At 40.5% G+C, this 20,001-nt stretch overlaps 1 protein-coding gene across 1 annotated transcript; it reads right to left on the bottom strand.

Annotated features, from left to right (window-relative positions):
- Window positions 1-3,537: 3,537 nt before the first annotated feature.
- Window positions 3,538-18,054, bottom strand: LOC141015476 (inhibitor of nuclear factor kappa-B kinase subunit alpha-like). The gene is made up of 22 exons (XM_073489563.1): window positions 17,915-18,054; window positions 17,312-17,430; window positions 16,948-17,042; window positions 16,215-16,332; window positions 15,285-15,354; window positions 15,104-15,192; window positions 14,931-15,020; window positions 14,638-14,762; window positions 12,747-12,854; window positions 12,481-12,616; window positions 11,701-11,895; window positions 10,999-11,101; window positions 10,693-10,816; window positions 10,082-10,233; window positions 9,880-9,941; window positions 9,668-9,777; window positions 9,106-9,155; window positions 8,894-8,999; window positions 8,629-8,776; window positions 8,111-8,247; window positions 6,619-6,718; window positions 3,538-6,248 (listed from the first exon to the last, which is right to left on the bottom strand). Exons 2-22 carry the CDS (start codon window positions 17,414-17,416, stop codon window positions 6,183-6,185), a joined length of 2,289 nt encoding a protein of 762 aa, XP_073345664.1. The 5' UTR covers window positions 17,417-17,430; window positions 17,915-18,054; the 3' UTR covers window positions 3,538-6,182.
- Window positions 18,055-20,001: the final 1,947 nt, after the last annotated feature.

Raw genomic sequence — 20,001 nt, 5'->3', positions numbered from 1 at the left:
CAGCAAACTGCATCTTCACCAGTTAATCCAGATTTATCGCTCACCAGTGAGAGTCATGAGGAAACAGGCTGAGGAGCAGCAGTGAGTCAGAGCTCTGCAGCCGGGCTCAGACTCCCGGTGTGAGCTCCTATTATCTGGAGTTTCCTGCTCAGGCTTCTTAAACAATCGCACACAGAGTTTGAAGGGTTTTCTTCGTTTCCAGTTTAACACAGAGACTCAGTTATTGTGGGACACAAACCAAGAACTAAGGACTAAACAGGGCTGTTAATATTAACTCATTACAGATACACATGTTGGAAATTTGCAGTACAGAGATGTCAGAAATGTGAGGTGCTTTTCAAAGGTCATCAACTTTACTGAATTGTACTAGAACAAAGCAACTACTAGCCTTGACATTTTTTGCAGACATTCCTAGTCGCCAGAGGATAAATCCCACAACCTTGGCGATCCTCTGACTTTTGCTCTAGTGCCACCATCTTGATAACTACCGGAGGGATTTGCATTAAAGTTGGTTCATACATTAATGTTCCTCTTCATGTAGCGCTGTCATCAAGTCAAAATTTCGATTTGTTTTTAACACTTTTGTTTAATAATACATGCAAAATAATAACCTCAGCATTACTTTGTGTGCAGTGCTGATAACTAGGGGTGTCAAAATTCTCCAAATCCAACACCTGCCATGTGCATTTAATGAGGTGCACTTGAACGCACCGTGACATCCCTATTCGCCGTACAAAACAATGTAGAGTTTAAGACATGCACTTGAATGCACCATGAAGTGTAGAGAGTCTTACAGGATCGTCGATACTGCTTTTGACTTCTATTGTCTAAATTTCACGGCTCATTTCGATCAGTGACACACCTACTAATTACTGTAACAACTGTTAATAGGGTTGAGCGAATCATCAGCTAAAGCGAGTATCCAGTGCAGATAATCAATTAAGTATGAATAACCGAGTACAAAAATCAATACTCGTGATGAAGGAGTAAAAAATCCTCATTGGGTAGCCGACTGAAGTATACAAGTTTAAATAACTTGTTCTTTAAACAGTTATCTTACTCTTACGATCAAAAACTTTGACCTGAAGCTCAGTTCTGTTCTGTAAATAGTTTCCCAATATAAGATTCTGATCAACCCACATCAACGTCAGGCTTAAATGAACAACTTCCAGTTAGTCCCACAGATTTACGGTTTACGCCCAATCCAAGTACGGATACAGATAATTAAACTGGAGGTGGTTGAGACCAAAAACAGAGCTAAAATAGCTTTAATTTTGGATTTACATCCAAGACTCCAAATGTTGCTCAGTAACATTACCCACATCAACTCTGTATAATGTCAGTGCTTTGTTAATAGCTTGTTACAAGGCCAACACTGATGTTGGTTGATAAAATCTGGCTCTCAAACTGTGAAAACCATTTCTCCACGGCTGGCTTTGTGCAGGGTGGTTTTGTTTTGTTGAAACAGGAAACAGACGAACAAACACTGCTGGAAGAAATCTATTGTCTAAAACTGTCGACTTTCTTTTCTCTTTGAGGATTGTTGAAGAAAAAAAAAACTGCTCGCGGATCTTTTTTCCGCACATATTTCATGTAAAATGAGTAGAAATGTGTGTAAATCAGTGCTCAGAGGAGTCGAGCGTCGAGGAATGTGAAGCCGAGCCAAGGGGCTGGTTTCTCACTGAGATCTCGTCTGATTCACTCTGATTCACAAGCCGAGGAGCTCATAAAACAACACAGTTTACACGGACTGTGGCCTGCTCTACAGTTTCTTTTTGTCTCGGCTTGTCTCCGGCTGAGATCAGCGGTTTACTGGTCTCATTCTGCAGGAGGTGAAATGTGATGACGACATCTCTGGTCAAAGGGATCAGGGTGTTTGATGGGACGTGCAGCCATCTGTGTTTGTGTTCTGATTTAAATTCCACTTTCACAACGATCCACAAGACTTTCAGGGAAGCATGATGGTTTCTGTGTGGCCTGTTAATGTTTAACTTTGGCTTATCTTGCTGATTTATGATGCATGCTTCAAGGTTTGGGCTGTTACCATCTCAGCCTCAGAGATAAATATTTTTTAAAGTCAAAACAGCAGAATATAACTGATCACGGCTCGTTCTTTCTGAACTTTTCTGCTGTAGCAGAGTGAGATAACAATCTGAACCTCTCCAGAGGCCGACAGAAGAGACCTGGCAGACTTTTCATGCTTGTAACCCCCCTGACAATTCATTTCCTGACACATGTGGACCAGACGTTTCTGGCTGAAAGTGAGTCCTCAACTGACCCAGAAAACACTTGAGCACAAGTCATGAGAAAGAAAGAAGAAGTGAACGAGTGACTCAGGGTTAATCACTCACTGTAAAGGCTGACTGACTCCAGTACAACAGTTTGAGTCAAATTATCTCGATTGTTTCCAGCTTCTCCTGTTTCACACGAGGACAAACGGCAACTGTACTTTTCTAAAGTGTCCTCTATTGTGACACAGAAAAATGACTCAAGAGGTGACAGCAGGTGTGTGATCACAGCTGTGATGATAAGCTCACTTCCTGTTGTGAAGAATGAAACACTTCCGCTGAAGAGGAACAGGAACATGATTTTATCGAGAAAAAGTTTCATTTTGACCCTTTTTTAAAATGTTATTTTAATGTTTTTGAAACGGAAAGATGACTGTTTGACATATCAGATGTACATCTTGTTGGAGTCAATATAGAAAATCATTAAATTTGCCTGTTTAACATGTAGCTTGCCTTAGTTTAGGCCGGGAGCGTCTTTACTTTTATTTTTTCCGCATTTTAGATAACAAAGCTTGTTTTTGAGAAAGCTTCTTGGGAAAGCGAGAAAATGTATCATGAGAAAATGACTTTATAAGATTTATGAGTGGACCGTGACCTACACTGCTCTGTGTGGAGTTTGAGAGTTTAAAAGCAAATTAACTTTTAATGATCTTTTGTTATAAAAATGTTTTCCCTCTTGATTTGATATGAGGGTATTTACATTATGGCTAATTAGTGTAAAGGACAGACAGTTTTAAACTTAAAGATATATTATGTGACATTTCTGCATTAAAATGATCTTGAATGAATGTTCAAATCAAGAAAAATCTGCAAAATTAGTCACTGAAACTGTTGTTTCATGCGGTCACCTGTCTCTATAACTCCCAAGGAAACATCAGAGGATACGTCAGAGGGTAAGGAAGGAAGGAAGTCGACGCATTTGTGACTAAACGTAAATAAAACCAGAAAAAAAAAACGTTGCCTCATCTGTGAATATCTCTGCCTGAGTCACATCAGGTAGATTTCTATCAGCAATAGTGTTTGTTTAACCAGGAGATGACTCCCCTAATCCATCGCTCCTTCACATCAAACTATTTCTTTTGTTTCGATAGAAACTAAATGATGTCCTATTGTCCAGTCTGGTTAGGCCAAAAGAGTCCTTGCTGACAAAGGGGAACTGGAAACTACCCACAAGTCTATAAAATAACAGAGTAAACCGGTGGTTTCAGGCATAAGTGGTGAATTGAAAGCAGAAGCGTCCACATCAGAATCATGCCAAAGTCATTTTATTTCATTACCAGGCAAACATTTGATCTTTATACAATGACGTTTCCAAAAATCAAACATTCAGAGACAAAGTTTAAACCAGCAGATGGAAACAAATACTTAAATGGAAAGTTACTTAAATAAAAAAAACAACAACAATCTTCTCCATTGCACTTTAACTTCATAAATACAACTCAGCTCAGAAGATTCATTTCTCTCTGGCCCAAAGAAACCGTGTGACAGTTCAGCTTCCACCCGACTGTGTGACTGCAGTACATTCAACCAGTCACTGTTCACTGGTTTACTGTGAGCGTCTCTGCACTCAGATCAACCACTGTTTCACTGAGGATCGATGGTTGAAGTGCTACGATGTTTAATGGAAACCAGGTGGTGCCACCCCTCCATGTTTAAACGCCACGTTCATGTCATACAGGACAGATGAAGAGACAGAGCCCCAGAACTGAACGGACTAGTTGACTAACCGACTGTTCTGCAACGGTTTTATGAACTTTTTAAGCAAAAAAAAAGACAAATATTCTCTGGTTACTGCTGCTTTTCTTTGTTTCTTTGAGTTCAAATTGTACAGGTTCAGGTTGTAGGATAAATGGAGTTATCTGAATATGTCACGTTGGGTTCAGGGAAATTTTAATAGGAATTTTTCTCTTTTTTCTGACATTTCGTAAAATAATGAAGAAGATATTCACCAAAACTTAACCAACAACAAAAAAAGCCACTGCAGGCAACTTTAAATGTTTACGTCATCAAATAACTCGGGACAGTCGAAGTTAGTCATCCATGTTTTTTATCTTTTAAAAAAGGCCCTGAAAACATATTTTCCCCCTCAGATTCTAACTGTGATAGTCGGGAACTGGTTCCAACCTTACGGTTCATGTGACATTTGGGGCAGCAGGGACGTCTCTTTATTTTAATCTTCATCGATTTATCTTGATTATTTTCTTGTTAAGCTGATTCATTATTTTTCGCCAGATGTCTGAATGAATTACTGTAAAATTATTTCTCAGAGGTGACGTCTAACAAATCCAAACCCAAAAAATATTCAGTTTACTGTCATAGAGGAGGAAAGAAACTAGAAAATATGCACATTTAAGAAGCTCGAACCAGAGAATTTGACTTTTTTCTCTTAAAATTACTCAAACTGATTAGTTGGTGATCAATTTACTAGTTGACAACTAATCAGTTAAACGTTGCAGCGTTGCTGACAAGACTGATGCTGCATTCACGCACTCCTCGGATGATCCCGCTTCCCGAGTTTGGAAGTTGTTCTTCCGACTTTGGTGTGTTCATGAGTGTGGGAGCAACACAGACGATGTTTTGCATTTTATCGCTCAGAGCGTTTTAAGAGCAAAGGAATCGGATCAAATATGCAGAACCCAGTTTACTTTCATCCGCCATGTTTCAGCGTCATGTGACGTCAACTTGGCAGCTTGTGTGTCAAAATTCTCTCCGACTTTCTGAGTTGTTGCTCACGAGAATTTTCCCAGTCAGAAATGTTTTTCCAGATTATTCCGACACCACGTGAACACAGTGTAACCTTCCTCACTTTAATGAATAAAACCGAACAGATACGTCATATTTCCATCACATTTTCAACATGGTTTTCATTCATTCATTTTCATTTCTTCTGCAACACTGTCACCTGACTGAAAGTGGCTCCACCCAACACTTAATATTCACTTTCATTAAATATCTTGCATTTTCTTTTGCGGATTTTTGCTGAAAATGTGTTCAAATCTGCACCAAGTTTGTCTTGAAACGCGACCATTGACTCTTCGTTTCATCTGTGTGGCATGAACGCAGCAGAAACCATCCAGTGAAACATTATGTGCACATAAACTAAACAACCGTTGTATCTTTTAAACAATTAAAAAGACAGATGTACAGAGTAGACATCGTATAAACATAATGGCCAGCCACGTCTTTCATATATCATGACCAAAGACTTCTGCCTATGATACATAACACTTTATTCATAGAAAGAAAAAAATCATAATAACATTTATATAGAATCTAAACCCCAGACTGTGTATAGTAAAATATATCAAATCGATTATGAGCGAGAAGAAGTTTGTGTAAATTCTGCGACAGTTTTGGCAGCCTGGAACGACGCGACTCTTCACAGAGAGAGAGGATACATGGGAGTATCAAAGTGCTGTTTGCTTGATTGTAATTTCCTCCGCGACCCTCCACACCCCCACCCCCGACCACTTCCTGTGTTTCCCTTGTATGTCACAAGTCTGAACTAGTTCCCATCTTTCTGTCCAACGCTCTCCTGCGTGACAAATCCACCTCAAACCCCCAAAAATCTGGTGCTACAGTTCTGCAATAACAGTAGAAACAAGTTTTTATGGATTATGATGCAGCAAAAGTAAAACGTAGATTGACACAGCTTTGTTGTTTTTCTCATATAAAAACAAGAATAATCATCGAAGACCTTCCACCATGTGAGACGATGGGAGTGGACAGACACCACTGAGCATGTGTGAACTCCGTCTTTTTTTTTTTTTCCAGGAGAGAATTTCCCGAGTTCATGTACAACTGTACAGCGTGTGACGTCGCTCTGCTACGTGAACAGCTCTCAGTCTTTAGTGTTACTCGGAGAACAGGCAGGGATGGAGGACGCGGCGGCGCTCACGCGTTTCTCTTTTTTAATTTTGTCGTTAAAGTTTCGTACTTCGTCCAGCTCCAGTCTTGGTCCTTGAAGGAGAGAAACCACGGTGTTAAGAGACTTAAACATCTTTATAAACATCTCTTCGATGCACTGTCATCTCTGGGAATGTTTTTTGCATTTCATCACCACACATAAATATATACATTAAAATGCTGATAACTGGATCTGTACCAAATAAGTATGTTCGCGTACGTCGGGCTGCTCTGTAGCACCACAATGCTTCATTTCATTGTATGTTGTGTACCTTTATCAAAAAATTGCAGCGCTTGCAATTTCGATATTTCGATCAATTGTTCCACCGTGTTCTGAGAGGCCTGTCTGAAAGATGTTAGAGCTAATTTGAAGGCCGTTTGTACTTTGCCCTGAAACCCCACAAATTCAAACAGGTGAACTCACCACTATACTTTTGGTCTGTTCGTCCGCAGCCTCCTGCATCAGGCTGGTCAGCTGACTGAGGTACCTCTGGTTCTCCTGCAGCAGCCGCGGTGCAGCATCACTGAGAGGAAAACATAAAATGACTGTTTAATCACATGAAACCTCCGGCAAGATGTACAGTGTGTTTATCAATTTACCAGAGGAGGAAGAGCACTGACCTACTAAACCATGTGTAGCTGTATTTACATATTAAAACAGAATCACACTCACACTCACCAACTGTAATGACATTTATGATACATGAGGTAATAGTCTTGTGACTATTTAATTTTTTTAATAGGAGATTTTTAAAAGCTCTTTTTCAGACTCATACTTTTATTTATGGTAACTACTAGAAAAGCCTCAAACAACACGTCAGTTGTCTCACACTAGCTTCTTGTTAGCTTCATTTCTATGGTGAACATCAGCACAAGAAGCTCATTCAAACCCAAATCTGCACAACCACATGTTAGAGAAGGTATATGATCCTTATTCGCCTCGGCCTCGCTGCCCAGCAGGGCGTGAATGTTACAGCTTTGTGACGGTCTGTGTGCGGTGTTAGCACACTTACAGCTGGATGCTAATTAAAGTTAAGGGTTTCTTCACCTTTAACATAAGCAAATTCAAGCACTTTTCAAGCATTTTCAAGGTGCATTTGAAAGTTTATCTGTATATTCACAGATATATGCACAAAATGAGCTCACTTCGTCAAAATTATGTTGCATGATCTAATTCAATAGAAGAGAAATTTAAGAAAAACAAGAAAGTTTCATGTTTCAAAACGTGTCACGTCTGTGAGTGGACTTGCTATCCTATTTAACAAATATTGAGAAGTTTCAAGCACTCAATCCAAAATCAAAGAATCCTTCAAACCTTGAAAATACCACATTAAAATTCAAGCATTAATAAGGATTTCCAGCACTTGAACGGTATGAACCCTGAAAGTTACACACAGTTGCCAAGCAAATAAATTCTTCCTGTCCTGTGGTCAACTTTTTCACAAGTAGCATGATCTCCTCAGGGCATGTCTATCATGGAAAGTTACACAGATGCATATCCCGGCGAGGATCCCGGAGCAAAATAGGCTTTAATAGGCATTGTTCACCCTCAAGTGGCCAAAACATGAGCTTATTTAAAAAGAAAATATGTCCTCAGCTGGACTTAAAATCCTGACTTTGAGTTTGAGAAAGCCCTGCAGTGTTCGGATGTACAAATCTGCCTGATACAGACCGATCCTTGTTATCACTGCCTGAAGGTGCTTCCACTAAATGTTGGCTTCAAGTGGCTGAACATTCATACAATCAATTCTTGTTTGGCCTCCGTTTATACAGAGATTAGATCAATTTGTGGAGATTTGATTTCATACAGTTTCACATGAAAAAGGTCAAAAGGGTAAATACTTCAATAAAGGCATTGACGGAGCAATCGTAAGTCACATGATTGTTCTGAATGAATGAATGAATGAATGAGTTACCTGTCGTTCGGCCCTGGTAGGGATGTTAGAGGATGTGGCGAGCTGACAGGTTGTGCCGACTGTGACCACTGAGAAACCTGCAGCAGGTTGGACGACTCGGGACTCGCTGCTATCGAGCTCCTCGACGAGTTCTGGGCCTGAAGGAAAGACGGAGGTCATCATATTGGTACCAGCAGCAATAATACACATATTGTCTCTTCCCTACAAAAGGATGTCTATGACTGAAGAGGTAACAGAGGACACAAAGTACAACTTGGCGGGGGAAACACTGACCCCACAGTACTGACTAATAAGCTACAGAGACACGTGATGGACAGCGTGGAGCTGAAATAATCAGTCGATTGACAGAAAATCAGTCAGACACGACTTTGATTTATTGTCAAAGTCAGTTTTCAAGCCAATATGACAAATATCGTCAAGTTCTAGCTGCTAAATTTTGACCATCGGTTAATACTAAAATACTAAAAATATATTATTTTTATGCAGTCATTATAAATAAACACAGCAGAGTCACTCACACAGGCGATCTTCAGTAAATGCCAGAACTCTCTCTGTCTCTTTATCTGCATCTGCATCACAGTGTTGTCGGCGTCCTTTATACTCTCCAGCGTTTTCTCAATTCGTGGAAACAAGTCAATGATCTTCTGTTTGCTGATCAGGATCTTACTGTCGGGAAGAGACGACACAGGGAAGATGTGAACTAATGGTATTGTACTTCTTTAAAGTACCAAATGAGTAGAGAAAGACTGAAAATGAATATCTTTGAGGGTGTTGGACTCTTACCTGAGGTGTGTGTACAGGTCTTTGAGGACCTTGTCCTGGTTCTGGACCGTCTGAATGATGGCCTTCACCATCTCTGAGCTGTCGCTGCTCACATCTGGTTCAGGTGCTGAAAGATGAGATGAAATAAACTACTGAACACACATTTCACTTTAACAACTGTATTTGATTTTTGAGGAAAATTGTGATATCATGACATTTTGAATGTTTCTTACTTTTACATTTCATCTTCAGTTGCTTGTAGAGCTCAATCGCCTTTTCTTCTCTGCAATAAAATGAATTAGTCACAATTTAATATTTACTAGACTGAGTTCTAACGTCCCGCCAAAGGGACAAATAACACGTCAGTAAAATTATTAGCAAATAAGAACCAACAGCTGTTTATTTTTGTGGTCTTTTAAAAAGCAGATTATTGACCGATGTTTAAAATGCTGTCAGACATCCATCCTCTCTGGTCTGTTTGTCTCATGGAAGTGACACCAGTCACTGCGTTATAAAGCAGAACAGAGGAAGGTTTGTTTATTTGTTTTTTAAACGCTAAATCTAATCTAGCAGTGGCAGCTGGTGAGTGGACAGCTGATGATGATGAAGACACCTCACTCCAGTGGATGACATCACAGAAAGATACCAGAATTTACAAAAGACAAAGTATGAGAAGACAGAATGACTCTTCACGATGAGTTGCTTCAACACTGCTTCAGATTTATAACTCTCAAAGCTAAATGCAGTTACTTTGACGGTTCTGCACATTAGATTTTAAAGTGTCCCGTCACTCACAGCTGCTCCATCTTGTCTCCTTGGCGTCGAGCGTACGGACTCCTCTGAAGTTCAACTATCTCAGAGTGCAGAGACATGATCTCATCGTCCAGATGGCTCACTTCTGCCACCTGCAGGACAAAAGAGGAACATGCAACCATAAGGATTCAATCTGAGAAACTTTTCAGGCAATTTTTAATTTTTCAGTGATTGTTTTATAAATCATGCCTTACCTGTGCAAAAGCAGCAGCTCTTTCCTCGTTCTCCTGCCAGGCTTTCAGCATCTTCTCAGAGGCTTTGGACAAACAGACAGCTCATTAAATTAAACACTGTGCTCAGCGATATATATAAATATATGTGAAATGTTCCCATATGAACATGTTCTCCTTCAGAGGGGTCAAGTATGGAAACAAACGGCTGCCAGTCAAAACTCACATATGCCGTAGTGCATCTGATCGCTGTATTTTTCCAGGTCGTACTGGATGCTGCTCTTGAAGAAGTCCAGTTTGGCCTTCAGCTGCTGAGAGAAGCCAAACATGCTGTTCTTACACCGGGTCAGGTTGGTGTTGTAGCGTAGGAGACTTAACCTGACGGAAGAGGAAGAGGAGGAGGAGGAGGAGGAGGACGGAGACAATTAAGTGTTATTTGACTTTGACTTACACGACCTCCTTTTGAAAAACACTCACTGCTTTTTAATATTTTTTAAGCCCTGCAGATAAAAAACAAATGTTCCCTTGAATACACAGACACTTATGCCAGTCTGGATTATGTCTCTTATACACAGAACATATCTCTGACCTTATCTCTGAGAGGACAGGATGGACATACACTGAGTATGTTGCCTTTCCTGCATCTACATTCGACATATTTCTGTATCATAATGTCGTTGAATATTGTCTCTGGCTTACACAATTCAAGTTACTTTTTAACAAAGTCGTTGTTTGTTACCCTCATAATAAGTTCTTTGTTTTTTTTAGTTGGAAATTGGAGAAACTACAACATTGTGCCCGTATTGCGGTAAAGTCAGGAAATGTCAAGTAACTCACATTGCTGCCCTCTGTCCTTGGAAAAGCCTGCTGTAGTCCTCCTTCAGGCCACAGATGTAGCTCACTGCTTCACCCCAAACCTTCTTCAACACAACCAGGGGCAGCTGTGTCTTGGCTTCTTGCACTGTAGAGTTAAAACAAGAGCCGTCACAGCAGCACTCTTTGTGTTAAAACAGAATAGAGAACACTTCCAAAAATACCATCCATTATAGAACAGTATTTTTACCTGACAACCAAACTGGCACAGGAGGAAGTGTGACAAAAATCTGTCTGATAATCAGCAGGTGTAACGTAAAATAAACTCACCGATAGTGTTGACTTTATCAGGCAGTTGTCTGGCGCTGAAGGGACCGGAGTAGGTGGTGATGCTCTTGTCAAACAGGTAGACGATGTAGCTGTCCCAGCCTCTCTACACAGGAGAGAAGAAAATCATCAGTTACACAGGCTGAAAATACAGTTCCTGCTGCTCCAGAGAGAATTACTACTGGGTGATTCAAAGTCCCTCAGCACACATGCAGCGAGAGTGTGAATCACATACTGCAGAGACGGTTTAGTTTTTCAGCACCGAGACAACTCTTTTGTTCCCCTAAACCTGTCTTTGTGAAGATACTAACATTAAAGTGTTATTCTTCGGTTTATTAGCAACAGGAAACTGTAGAGACAGGAAGGCGATGATGACAAAGTACAAACAAGGTCTACAACTGGACTCCAACTGGGGACAATACACAGCCGGCATCTTAAACCCCGACACCCCCAGGACAACCACTGATGAAGGTTTAAACTCTTTCATCAGAGTATTTATGTTTTGGAGAATTACCATGTGAAAGAAAATGTGACATATGTTCCAGAAAGTCATGAATTACACATAAAAAGATCTACTGAGGGGTTAAGAAGGAAGTTAGAGTAGTTACAAGTGATTTAATTTGTTTGTTTATTTCTGTTTACTTCCACCTGTTGTTGCTCGGGAGGAGCACCAGTGAAATCTAAGCTGCTCATTAGTAGACTTACCACTCCGTCTAGGACGCACTGTGCAGCCGGCTTCCTGGGATCCAGTGACACTCCCGTCTCCTGCAGCAGCTCCTGGTTTACCACCTCGATCTTGGTCTCACCCTCAATGCGTTTCTGCAGACTGTGGAGACTTTCGTCCGGTGTCAACTGGAACGAGTGGACCTGAGCTGTGGTCATGTTCAGGATGTGGACGACCTGGAGAGACGTGAGAAAAGCCGTTAGTACAAAAAGCACAAACAAAGAGAAACGTTATTTTGATCTCAGAACAGAAACTTGTATCGTATGGGCGCTGATATAAATAGAATGACCACATTGTGGTTATATGCCTCCGCACACCAGTCAAGCTGCTTGTTTCTGAGCTGTGGCGCTGAATAATGTTTGCGCAGAATATTGTGACGTCAGAATGAAGTTGACCTTTGAGCTTTCAGATATAAAATGTCTTCACTTCCCACACACATCTGTGTACAAAATGTTGTCATACTTATATAAATTGTTGAGTAATGGCCAAAAATGTTTTGTGAGATCACAGTGACCTTTGAGCACTCGAATCTCATCAGTTCATCTTGTTCAAGTAGACTTTTGTTCCAAATGTCAAGAAATTTCCTCAAGGCATTCTTGAGATATCAATTATTTTTTATTATTTTTAAAAATAAATGCTATCAGCTAAAAGAGAAGAATGTAAATGCTGGTTGACTCAAATAACACTGGCTCAAAAGCTCTGATGAAAGGCTGCATCTCAAGATAAAACCTGAAGGAAAGGAGCTCTGCCAGTAAACTCACCTTCATACTCAGGATCTGCTCCAGCATTTCAAAGCACTGAGGCTTCTTGGTGTCGGAGTTGATTCGGCCTCCTCTCTGGACAGGATCCCAGTTCAACATCAGCTGGAGCAGAGCCTCCATTGGCTCCAACAGCGTCCTAAAAAAAAGTAATTAAAACACTCAGACTATTCTCCCTTTCCTTCCTCCCATGGAGGAAGAAATAACTGCACCACCCTGTATGAAAAGTGTTTGTGGTGACTTGTTTCTGGCTGTCACAGGGTCCGAACCTGCTGAGATTGTTGGGGTAGGGGAGGTGTGTGGAGAACTTGACTTCTCCGTTCAGTTCCTCCACAGCCATGATGTCTTTTGGACCTTTATTCCTCACTTTGCTGGCCCTGTGGATGAGAAGACCAGAGTTAGGAGGCTTGAAGGAGTTTCTATACAAGTAACAAAAGCAGAGAGTAGTCTGATGGAAAAATTAAACATTTAATTAATCCTTATACTTCACACTGAACATGTTAATTGTGGAAGATGTTGTTTCCAGTTATTTCCAGCCAACACTGACACTGAACACTTGTAGAAAAGACGTCCTGCATCAACAATAAAAACTCATGTAAACACAGCTCCAATTACTTTTACCAAGTACTTTTGATTTGGTTCCACCTGCTGGTCGTCTTTATTTTGTTGCTCACCTCAGTTTTCTAAGTTTTGCTGCCTTTCTTTCCATTTCACCCACGTTTGCGAACCCCATCATTTGCCTGCGTCTCTTTCCTCATATCAGCTAAATGCTGCTTCAAAACTGTTTGAACTCTACTAAGTAATGCAATTTACAAGGAGGCCAGTTCTTCAGTCAACTATTACACTCAACATATTTAAGCAATATGAGCAAATATTCTAACAAAGCACAGCTTTGATTCTGCCTGTACACTGCGGTAGATTTTACAACACTATTCTGACTACACAGTAAACTCTTTATCGCATGTAATTAATGAAAGGTTTCTTAAGATCTGATGAACTTGGTGAAACTTTTCAGCAGTCATTTGACTTTACGGAAGAAATCCTACATGTGTCAGAGAGCCAATACACTCTTTGTGTTACTTTGTGTGAAGCCGAACTAACCCTATAAAAGTCACATAAATAACGCAAACTAACTAACCGACTGAAGAAGCAGCAGACCAGCAACGCTCATGTTCTGCAAGGTTAAATGACTGTGAATGTTTTTGTCAAAAGGGGTCTGGCTTTGAAGAAGCATAGATGGATATAACAGTCTCGGTTCCCTGTCTGAAAGTGCTGTCTCACAGCAAAGTAAAGCTGTGAAAATATTCTAAATATAGCAGCAACTCGAACTGATATCGCTGCATAATGGACCCACCTGTCATAAGTGAAACACACACTTAAGACTAAATAGAGACACAACACCAAAACTGACTCGCTCTAATGTTTAAGACATTAGACACATCTACAGTTCCCAGAATTTGTGGGCTTCGAGGGATCTAACAGAGGAGTATAAGGATTGTGTGACTGAACTTTTATAGGCAGGATTTGTTCACATTTGGCAAACTGACACCAGCAAAAGTCATGCCGAATTTGCCATTAGCAGTTAGTGTTTATGTCGTACCCATGGATGTACAGACGACTATGACTGGATCACTTTGATACTGAAAATGTAAAATCTGACTATTCTCAGGCAAGTTCTGGAGTTAAGGGGGCATCTTCTATGATTTCTAAGCAGATTTATGGATGTGATGCACATCAGAAATCATATATTAAGGCACACTGAATCTAAAAATCTGTGCATTATGTCTGTGTGTTGATTCTTGAGTTATGACTACAAGAAGCTTTAATGCAACAGGCTGTAAGGCTTTTAAAGCACCCTAAATACCTGAGATGTGTCACACCCTCTGCCGCTGACTGCGTTTGCGGCCAAATCAGCAAACTCAAGTACAACTTGTTCACAACACCTGCATGCACCTGTTCCTTTCACCTCACTCAGTGTCTTCGCCTCACGTCACTCTAAACTCAACTTTTGCTGTAGACTGACAGCTTTTCTTTGATTTATGAGCTATTTAAAGTCTCAAATATGCTTTTATCCAACAAACAATGACTATGTGTTGAAATAAATCACTCCTGCACACAAAACTAACATGCCGAAATGTTTTGAATATGAGGTCAACTTACCACTGCACAGGTTGGAGGTTGTGCAGAAATGGACGGAAACCACAACTGCATTCAAACACCATTGTGCCAAAGCTCCAGTAGTCCACAGTGACAGTGTATGGCTTGTTCTCAAACAGTTCAGGCGCCTGCAGAGAAAGGTGGTGCATGTCAACGGAATACATTGTCATCATTTTCATTTTCTGTCAATTTTAGAGGAAGATTAAAGGGTTTCAACACATAATTAGAAGCCGGGGATAACATAAAGCGACTGTAGGTGCATCTGAAGATAAAGAGGTCATTCCCCGTTTGCTCACCAGGTACTGAAGCGTGCCAACGAAGGAGGTACACAGACTGCCCTGGTCCAGGTCTTTAGCATAACCCAAGTCAATGATCTTGTGAACCAGCTGCAGAACAATCAACAAATGTAAGACAGTTTCCTTGAATTTACAGTGAAACAGAAACAGGCTCAAAACCACAGCATGGTTACCTTTCCGTTGATATCTTGTAGCACGATGTTCTCAGGTTTAAGATCTCTGTGTATGATCTTGTTCTCATGCAGATACTGGATACCAGATCCTGGAGCAGAAAACAGTGGTTAAACTGAATGATAACGCTCTAGAGGACACGTCTGAATGAAGAGGGTTCGCAGAGAAAAACACTGGACCTACCAACATCGTTGAGTAATGAAAGCACTTCACTCTCTTTCAATCCGCAGCAGTTTTCAGGTTTGCTCAGCATCTGGAAGCCACACAAATTTAATTCTGTCACAAATCTGTCACGGAATGGAAACCTAACTTGATTTGATGCACTGCTATTATTGGAAATGAAAATCTGCCTTATACGAGATGAAACACTGAAATCAAATCAGGTACCTCTCTTCTTCTCCTTTCTTTTGGCCTATAAGCCACAAAAGTGTGCATCTCAGCCAACAATGCAGCCCAGCAAGAGTGATATGCTTAGGAGGGCTTTATAACCAGGACACACTACTGACTGCAGAAATCTGATGTGAAGTGCCGACTGTGAAAGTCCTGATTTAAGGTCAGCTGTAGCGACAAGGTTCATACAGCTTTGAAGAGTCAAATTCAAGCACATCAATAGGTACCTAAACCAAAAGTTTCCAGCCTCTCAAAGCCTTTACCATCACATCTAAATTATTACTATTAATGCAACTGGAAAAAATCAGGTTTACGGATTTTCTTTACACCCAGGTCAACCAATGTTTATTGTCACGTTATTTATTTTACCAGCTGTTCATATATTTACTTTTATTGTATGTTTTGATCACGATTATTCACTTCTTGCTAATTTCAATGCCAGGAGTCAACAATCAAATATGGCGATGGGACAGTTTCATTTGAAATATAAGACTTTTGGTTTACATGAATGATTGTGTCGACCAGGTTATTTTGAAAATCAAGCATTTCTTAAGGAGTATATGAGCATTTTCCAACACTTTCAAGACGTGTAGGTTTAACCACTCAGGACTTTTTTTGGGTGTGAAAAACATCGTCTTAATATGAATGTTAAAAAAGATACATTTTCAAATTAATCTAGTTTAACGTGGACATATTCTGCTCCTTCTCTCCACAGCTCCTCACCTTCCTCAGATCTCCCCTGGAGCAGTACTCCATGGCCAGCAGTGGAAGATCGTTTAAGGCTATGTGCTCCATTTCGTCTGGGACATCTCGGGCGGTCACAACATTGATGTGATTTAATCTGAGTGAGAGAAGGAGGAGTCATTACTATTTCATGAGGCCCGCACAGACTTTGCAAAGTCATCCACTGCTAAAATGCCTGCAAAATACTTCAGATGTCGTATTTATCCGACTGAATGTCCGCAGTTCCTTTTAGGTGATAAATAACTTACATTAATAGGATGTCTACATGTATCAGACGCTTAGAGTTGATGCTTCTTAAGACCTTTTCAAGATTATTTTAAGACTGTTTTTTGGACAAGTCATTGTCAAGGTAAGGTGAAGGAAGTAGCATATGTGTGGTTCTGTGCAGCGGGAGGTTTTACGTAGACGTATGGCTACTAGAGTTAGTAAGGTTAATCTACATTTTCCCAACAGAAAGTTTATGTATAAAGTAACATCAGAAATGTGGATTTTGAAGCAGAAGAGCTTGACTCATCTTGTCTAAAATAAATAAATAAATGACACTGGATTAAATGTTAAGACCTCACAGACTAAAAATTTAAGTCTACTAAACATTGAATACGCATCTTTATTATGATACCAGGACAGAACGTCACTGCATAATGTTTAGATGAACGTGCCGTGTAAACGAAAATGTGTGAAAAGGAAGGAAATGTATAAAAACAGGACTAACTTTTTCATGATCTGGATCTCTCTGCTCCATCTGTCCTTATTCCTTGGTGTGAGCTCCAGACGGCACATTTTCACAGCTAGTTTTTCATTTGTTTCCTTCAAAAACAGACAACAGGAATTTAATCATTATACCAGCACATGCGAGCACACTAAAAAGTGCCAGTTTTGTGTGCAGCTTTGGAGGAGCTGCTCCTCATAGTTGTTCAGAAAGTACCACAATAACTACAGTTCTTTACTAATCCCCACAGGAAGTAGTGGTGCAGTTATTATACTGCTCATTTAGCAAGGTGGCCTCTTCTTTAGTTTCAATATGAGCTTCAGTGTCACATGCCTGCAGTGTCAGTGTTGTATGTTTCTGAACTCACATGATGTTGGTAGAGGTAAACATGGGCAAAACCGCCCATCCCCAGCCTCTCTTTCAGCTCCCAGGCTCCGCAGTTCTGGTTCTGCCTGAAGGGAGGTTTCTCCATTGTTGTGACACAATCTGGACCAAAGTGTACAAATAACGTTTGTGACAGCGAGAAACCACAATCAGAGCTGTAAAGCCACGTAGGATTTATGTTCAAGGCATTAACTGACTGCGATGTTTGGATTTCTACCTAGCATAACAAAACTATCAAGCACTGGGACGTGACTACATCCTGGATCAGCTGCCGAGCTAATGTCAGATTACATCGAACAGCGATGTTAAGCTGACAATTCGTGTCACGTGACGTATTTAACTAAAGGTAACAAGAGCTTAAGTGCACACACAAAGGGAGCTGTTTAAATTTCAGCTACCTACGCGGACAACTCGCTAACGCCGCATAAAAACACAACAGCAGCCCTAGCTAACACATTCCGGGAAATAGTCGGAGCCCGTCGCTAGCTCTCTGACGTTCAGAAACGAAGGCTTCGCCGCCTCTTCGGTGACGTTTCAGTGAGTGTTTCCGCGGCGAGCTGCTGGTAAACACGGTTTTGAGACTTACTTCGGGTTTCTACGAAAGTGTCATGAGCCGCCGTCGCTGGATTTGTGTGCAATCTTGTTGTTTTCGGGTCGATGCAGAATGCAGCACCGTGAGAATGTGTACTTTCCTACGTGACGTCACCAGAAACCCCGGCTGTGTTTCTCGATAACGAAACCGGGGCGCGTTCAACAGCAGCACGACCGCCGCCGCGTTCAGCCGCTGCTAAAACTGTTCACCAGCCGCCAAACGACCAAATTAAACAACAGAAAGCGCAATATAGAAAATAATTTTAATCTTATGACACTTCTGTACATAGCAGCAGTCAATGTAGTCTACATTTACATTTCAGCCTTCTGTATTTAAAGGGTAACTGTTCAGTCTAGTAGTAACTTAGTGGCTAGGTTGCATTGTGGGTAATGTAGGCAGCAGGTCTTTAAAAAAAAAAATGTTGGACAGTCTGAAAACAAATGATCAAAATCAAAACAGCAGAACCAGAGACATCACCTACTTTATGCCACGTATCCTTCTTCCTTTTCTTAACCTGGCACCTACATTACCCACAATGCAATTTAGCCACTGAGTGACGTCACTGGGGGCAGTAAATCAGATTAATATTCAAAACAAACTGAGATAAGTGTGTGTAATTGTAGGCTGGTTATAGCTGTGCGGTGGAAACAGATAACTTCCTTCTCAAACCGAACCCGTGTTTCTAGTAATCACCTCAGACTTCCTCAACTCGTCACCAGTCAAATTCCTTTTGAGTATTTGGATCCATCACACTGTTGAAGTTATATTTCACTAGTAGTGGATCATCTGTTCAAGTCTGGCCTTGATGTCCCAAAAGATGACCTTTCTCTTTTTCTTTATCTTTTTGCCAAAAAAAGGCTGGATTGCCAAACGGGCAAAGCATTTTTTATTTATTTTTCTTTTTGCCTTCGAGGCCTCCTTCACAGTTTAACCCAGCCAAAATACACAAGACAATATGTGTAATACGAGATATTGATCTTCATCAGGGGTGTCCATACTAAATTAGTACCACGTTAGTACCACCACATGTTAAAATATCAGTTTGGTAAAAGTGAGAGTTACTCATATGATCAGTAGTTGAGTAAAAGTATATTAATGTACTGTATATACAGTGAGAAGTACCAAAAGTGATACTTGAGTACAAGTAAAGATATCTTGCTAAAAGATTACTTTGGTAAAAGTGATTACTACTGTAATCTGCAAAGTAACTAGTAACTAAATTTATTGAATAAATGTAGTGGAATAAAAAGTACAATATTTGCCTCCAAAATGCAGTGAAGTGGAAGCATAAAGTAGCAAAAAATGGACGTACAAGTACCTCAAAATTGTACCTAAGTACAGTACTTGAGTGAATGTACCAGAGTAAATATACTTTGTTACGTTCTACACAATGATGTTGGGACACAGTTAAGCTTCCAAAACACTTTTATTGTCATCTTCTATGCCTCCCAAAGTGAGAAGCTCACAAACAACATTTCCTTGGTGAGTTTAAACAAGGCAGTGACACACGTACTGTAGCTCACTGTATGTGTATAGCATCAGATGAACATTGCCTTTACCTGCACCAGTCTAAAAAACACTGAGATGGATCAGATCAGACCTCTACATGTAAAAAGATTCATGAGCTGGCTCGATTCTCTAAAACACAACAGCATACAACAGCGTTAAATATAGCCATTTCCTTCATTCACAGAGAGAAATTAAAAAAAAAAAAAAAAAAAAAATGACCGTGAGCTCAAGGACAGGAAAGAAATGTGACCTACCTTATATATTAACCCTTCGTTTAATACTCTAACCATAATATAAATGAACGCAGGCCGTAATATCTCATGCTTTATTTACATTCAAAGATGAGGCTGTGAATGGAGACAGTGCACGTTTAAAGGACAGTCTGTCCACACCGCTGCAGGCATGCACTGCTGCTTTAACAGAGGTGGATGCAGCACAACGGGGTGACTTTGACTTGAGCATCACAGAGCCGTCACCAGGGGAACCAGCCATTTCCATGCTAACCAGTGCCATGGAGATCCTGCAGCTGCTCTTTGATGTGAGTGAGTGGTGACAACACATGGAGACAGGGA

The sequence above is a fragment of the Pagrus major genome, chromosome 20 (assembly GCF_040436345.1).
Source record: "Pagrus major chromosome 20, Pma_NU_1.0".
Lineage (NCBI taxonomy): Eukaryota > Metazoa > Chordata > Actinopteri > Spariformes > Sparidae > Pagrus > Pagrus major.
This window is presented reverse-complemented; position numbering and strand designations above follow the sequence as displayed.

Coding starts and splice junctions, on each gene's coding strand:
- LOC141015476 (XM_073489563.1), bottom strand. CDS start 17,416: ATGGAGAAACCTCCCTTCAGGCAGAACCAGAACTGCGGAGCCTGGGAG. Junction 16,333..16,947: donor GAGATCCAGATCATGAAAAA/GTTAGTCCTGTT, acceptor TCTCTCACTCAG/ATTAAATCACATCAATGTTG. Junction 6,249..6,618: donor AACAGACCAAAAGTATAGTG/GTGAGTTCACCT, acceptor CTCTCCTTCAAG/GACCAAGACTGGAGCTGGAC.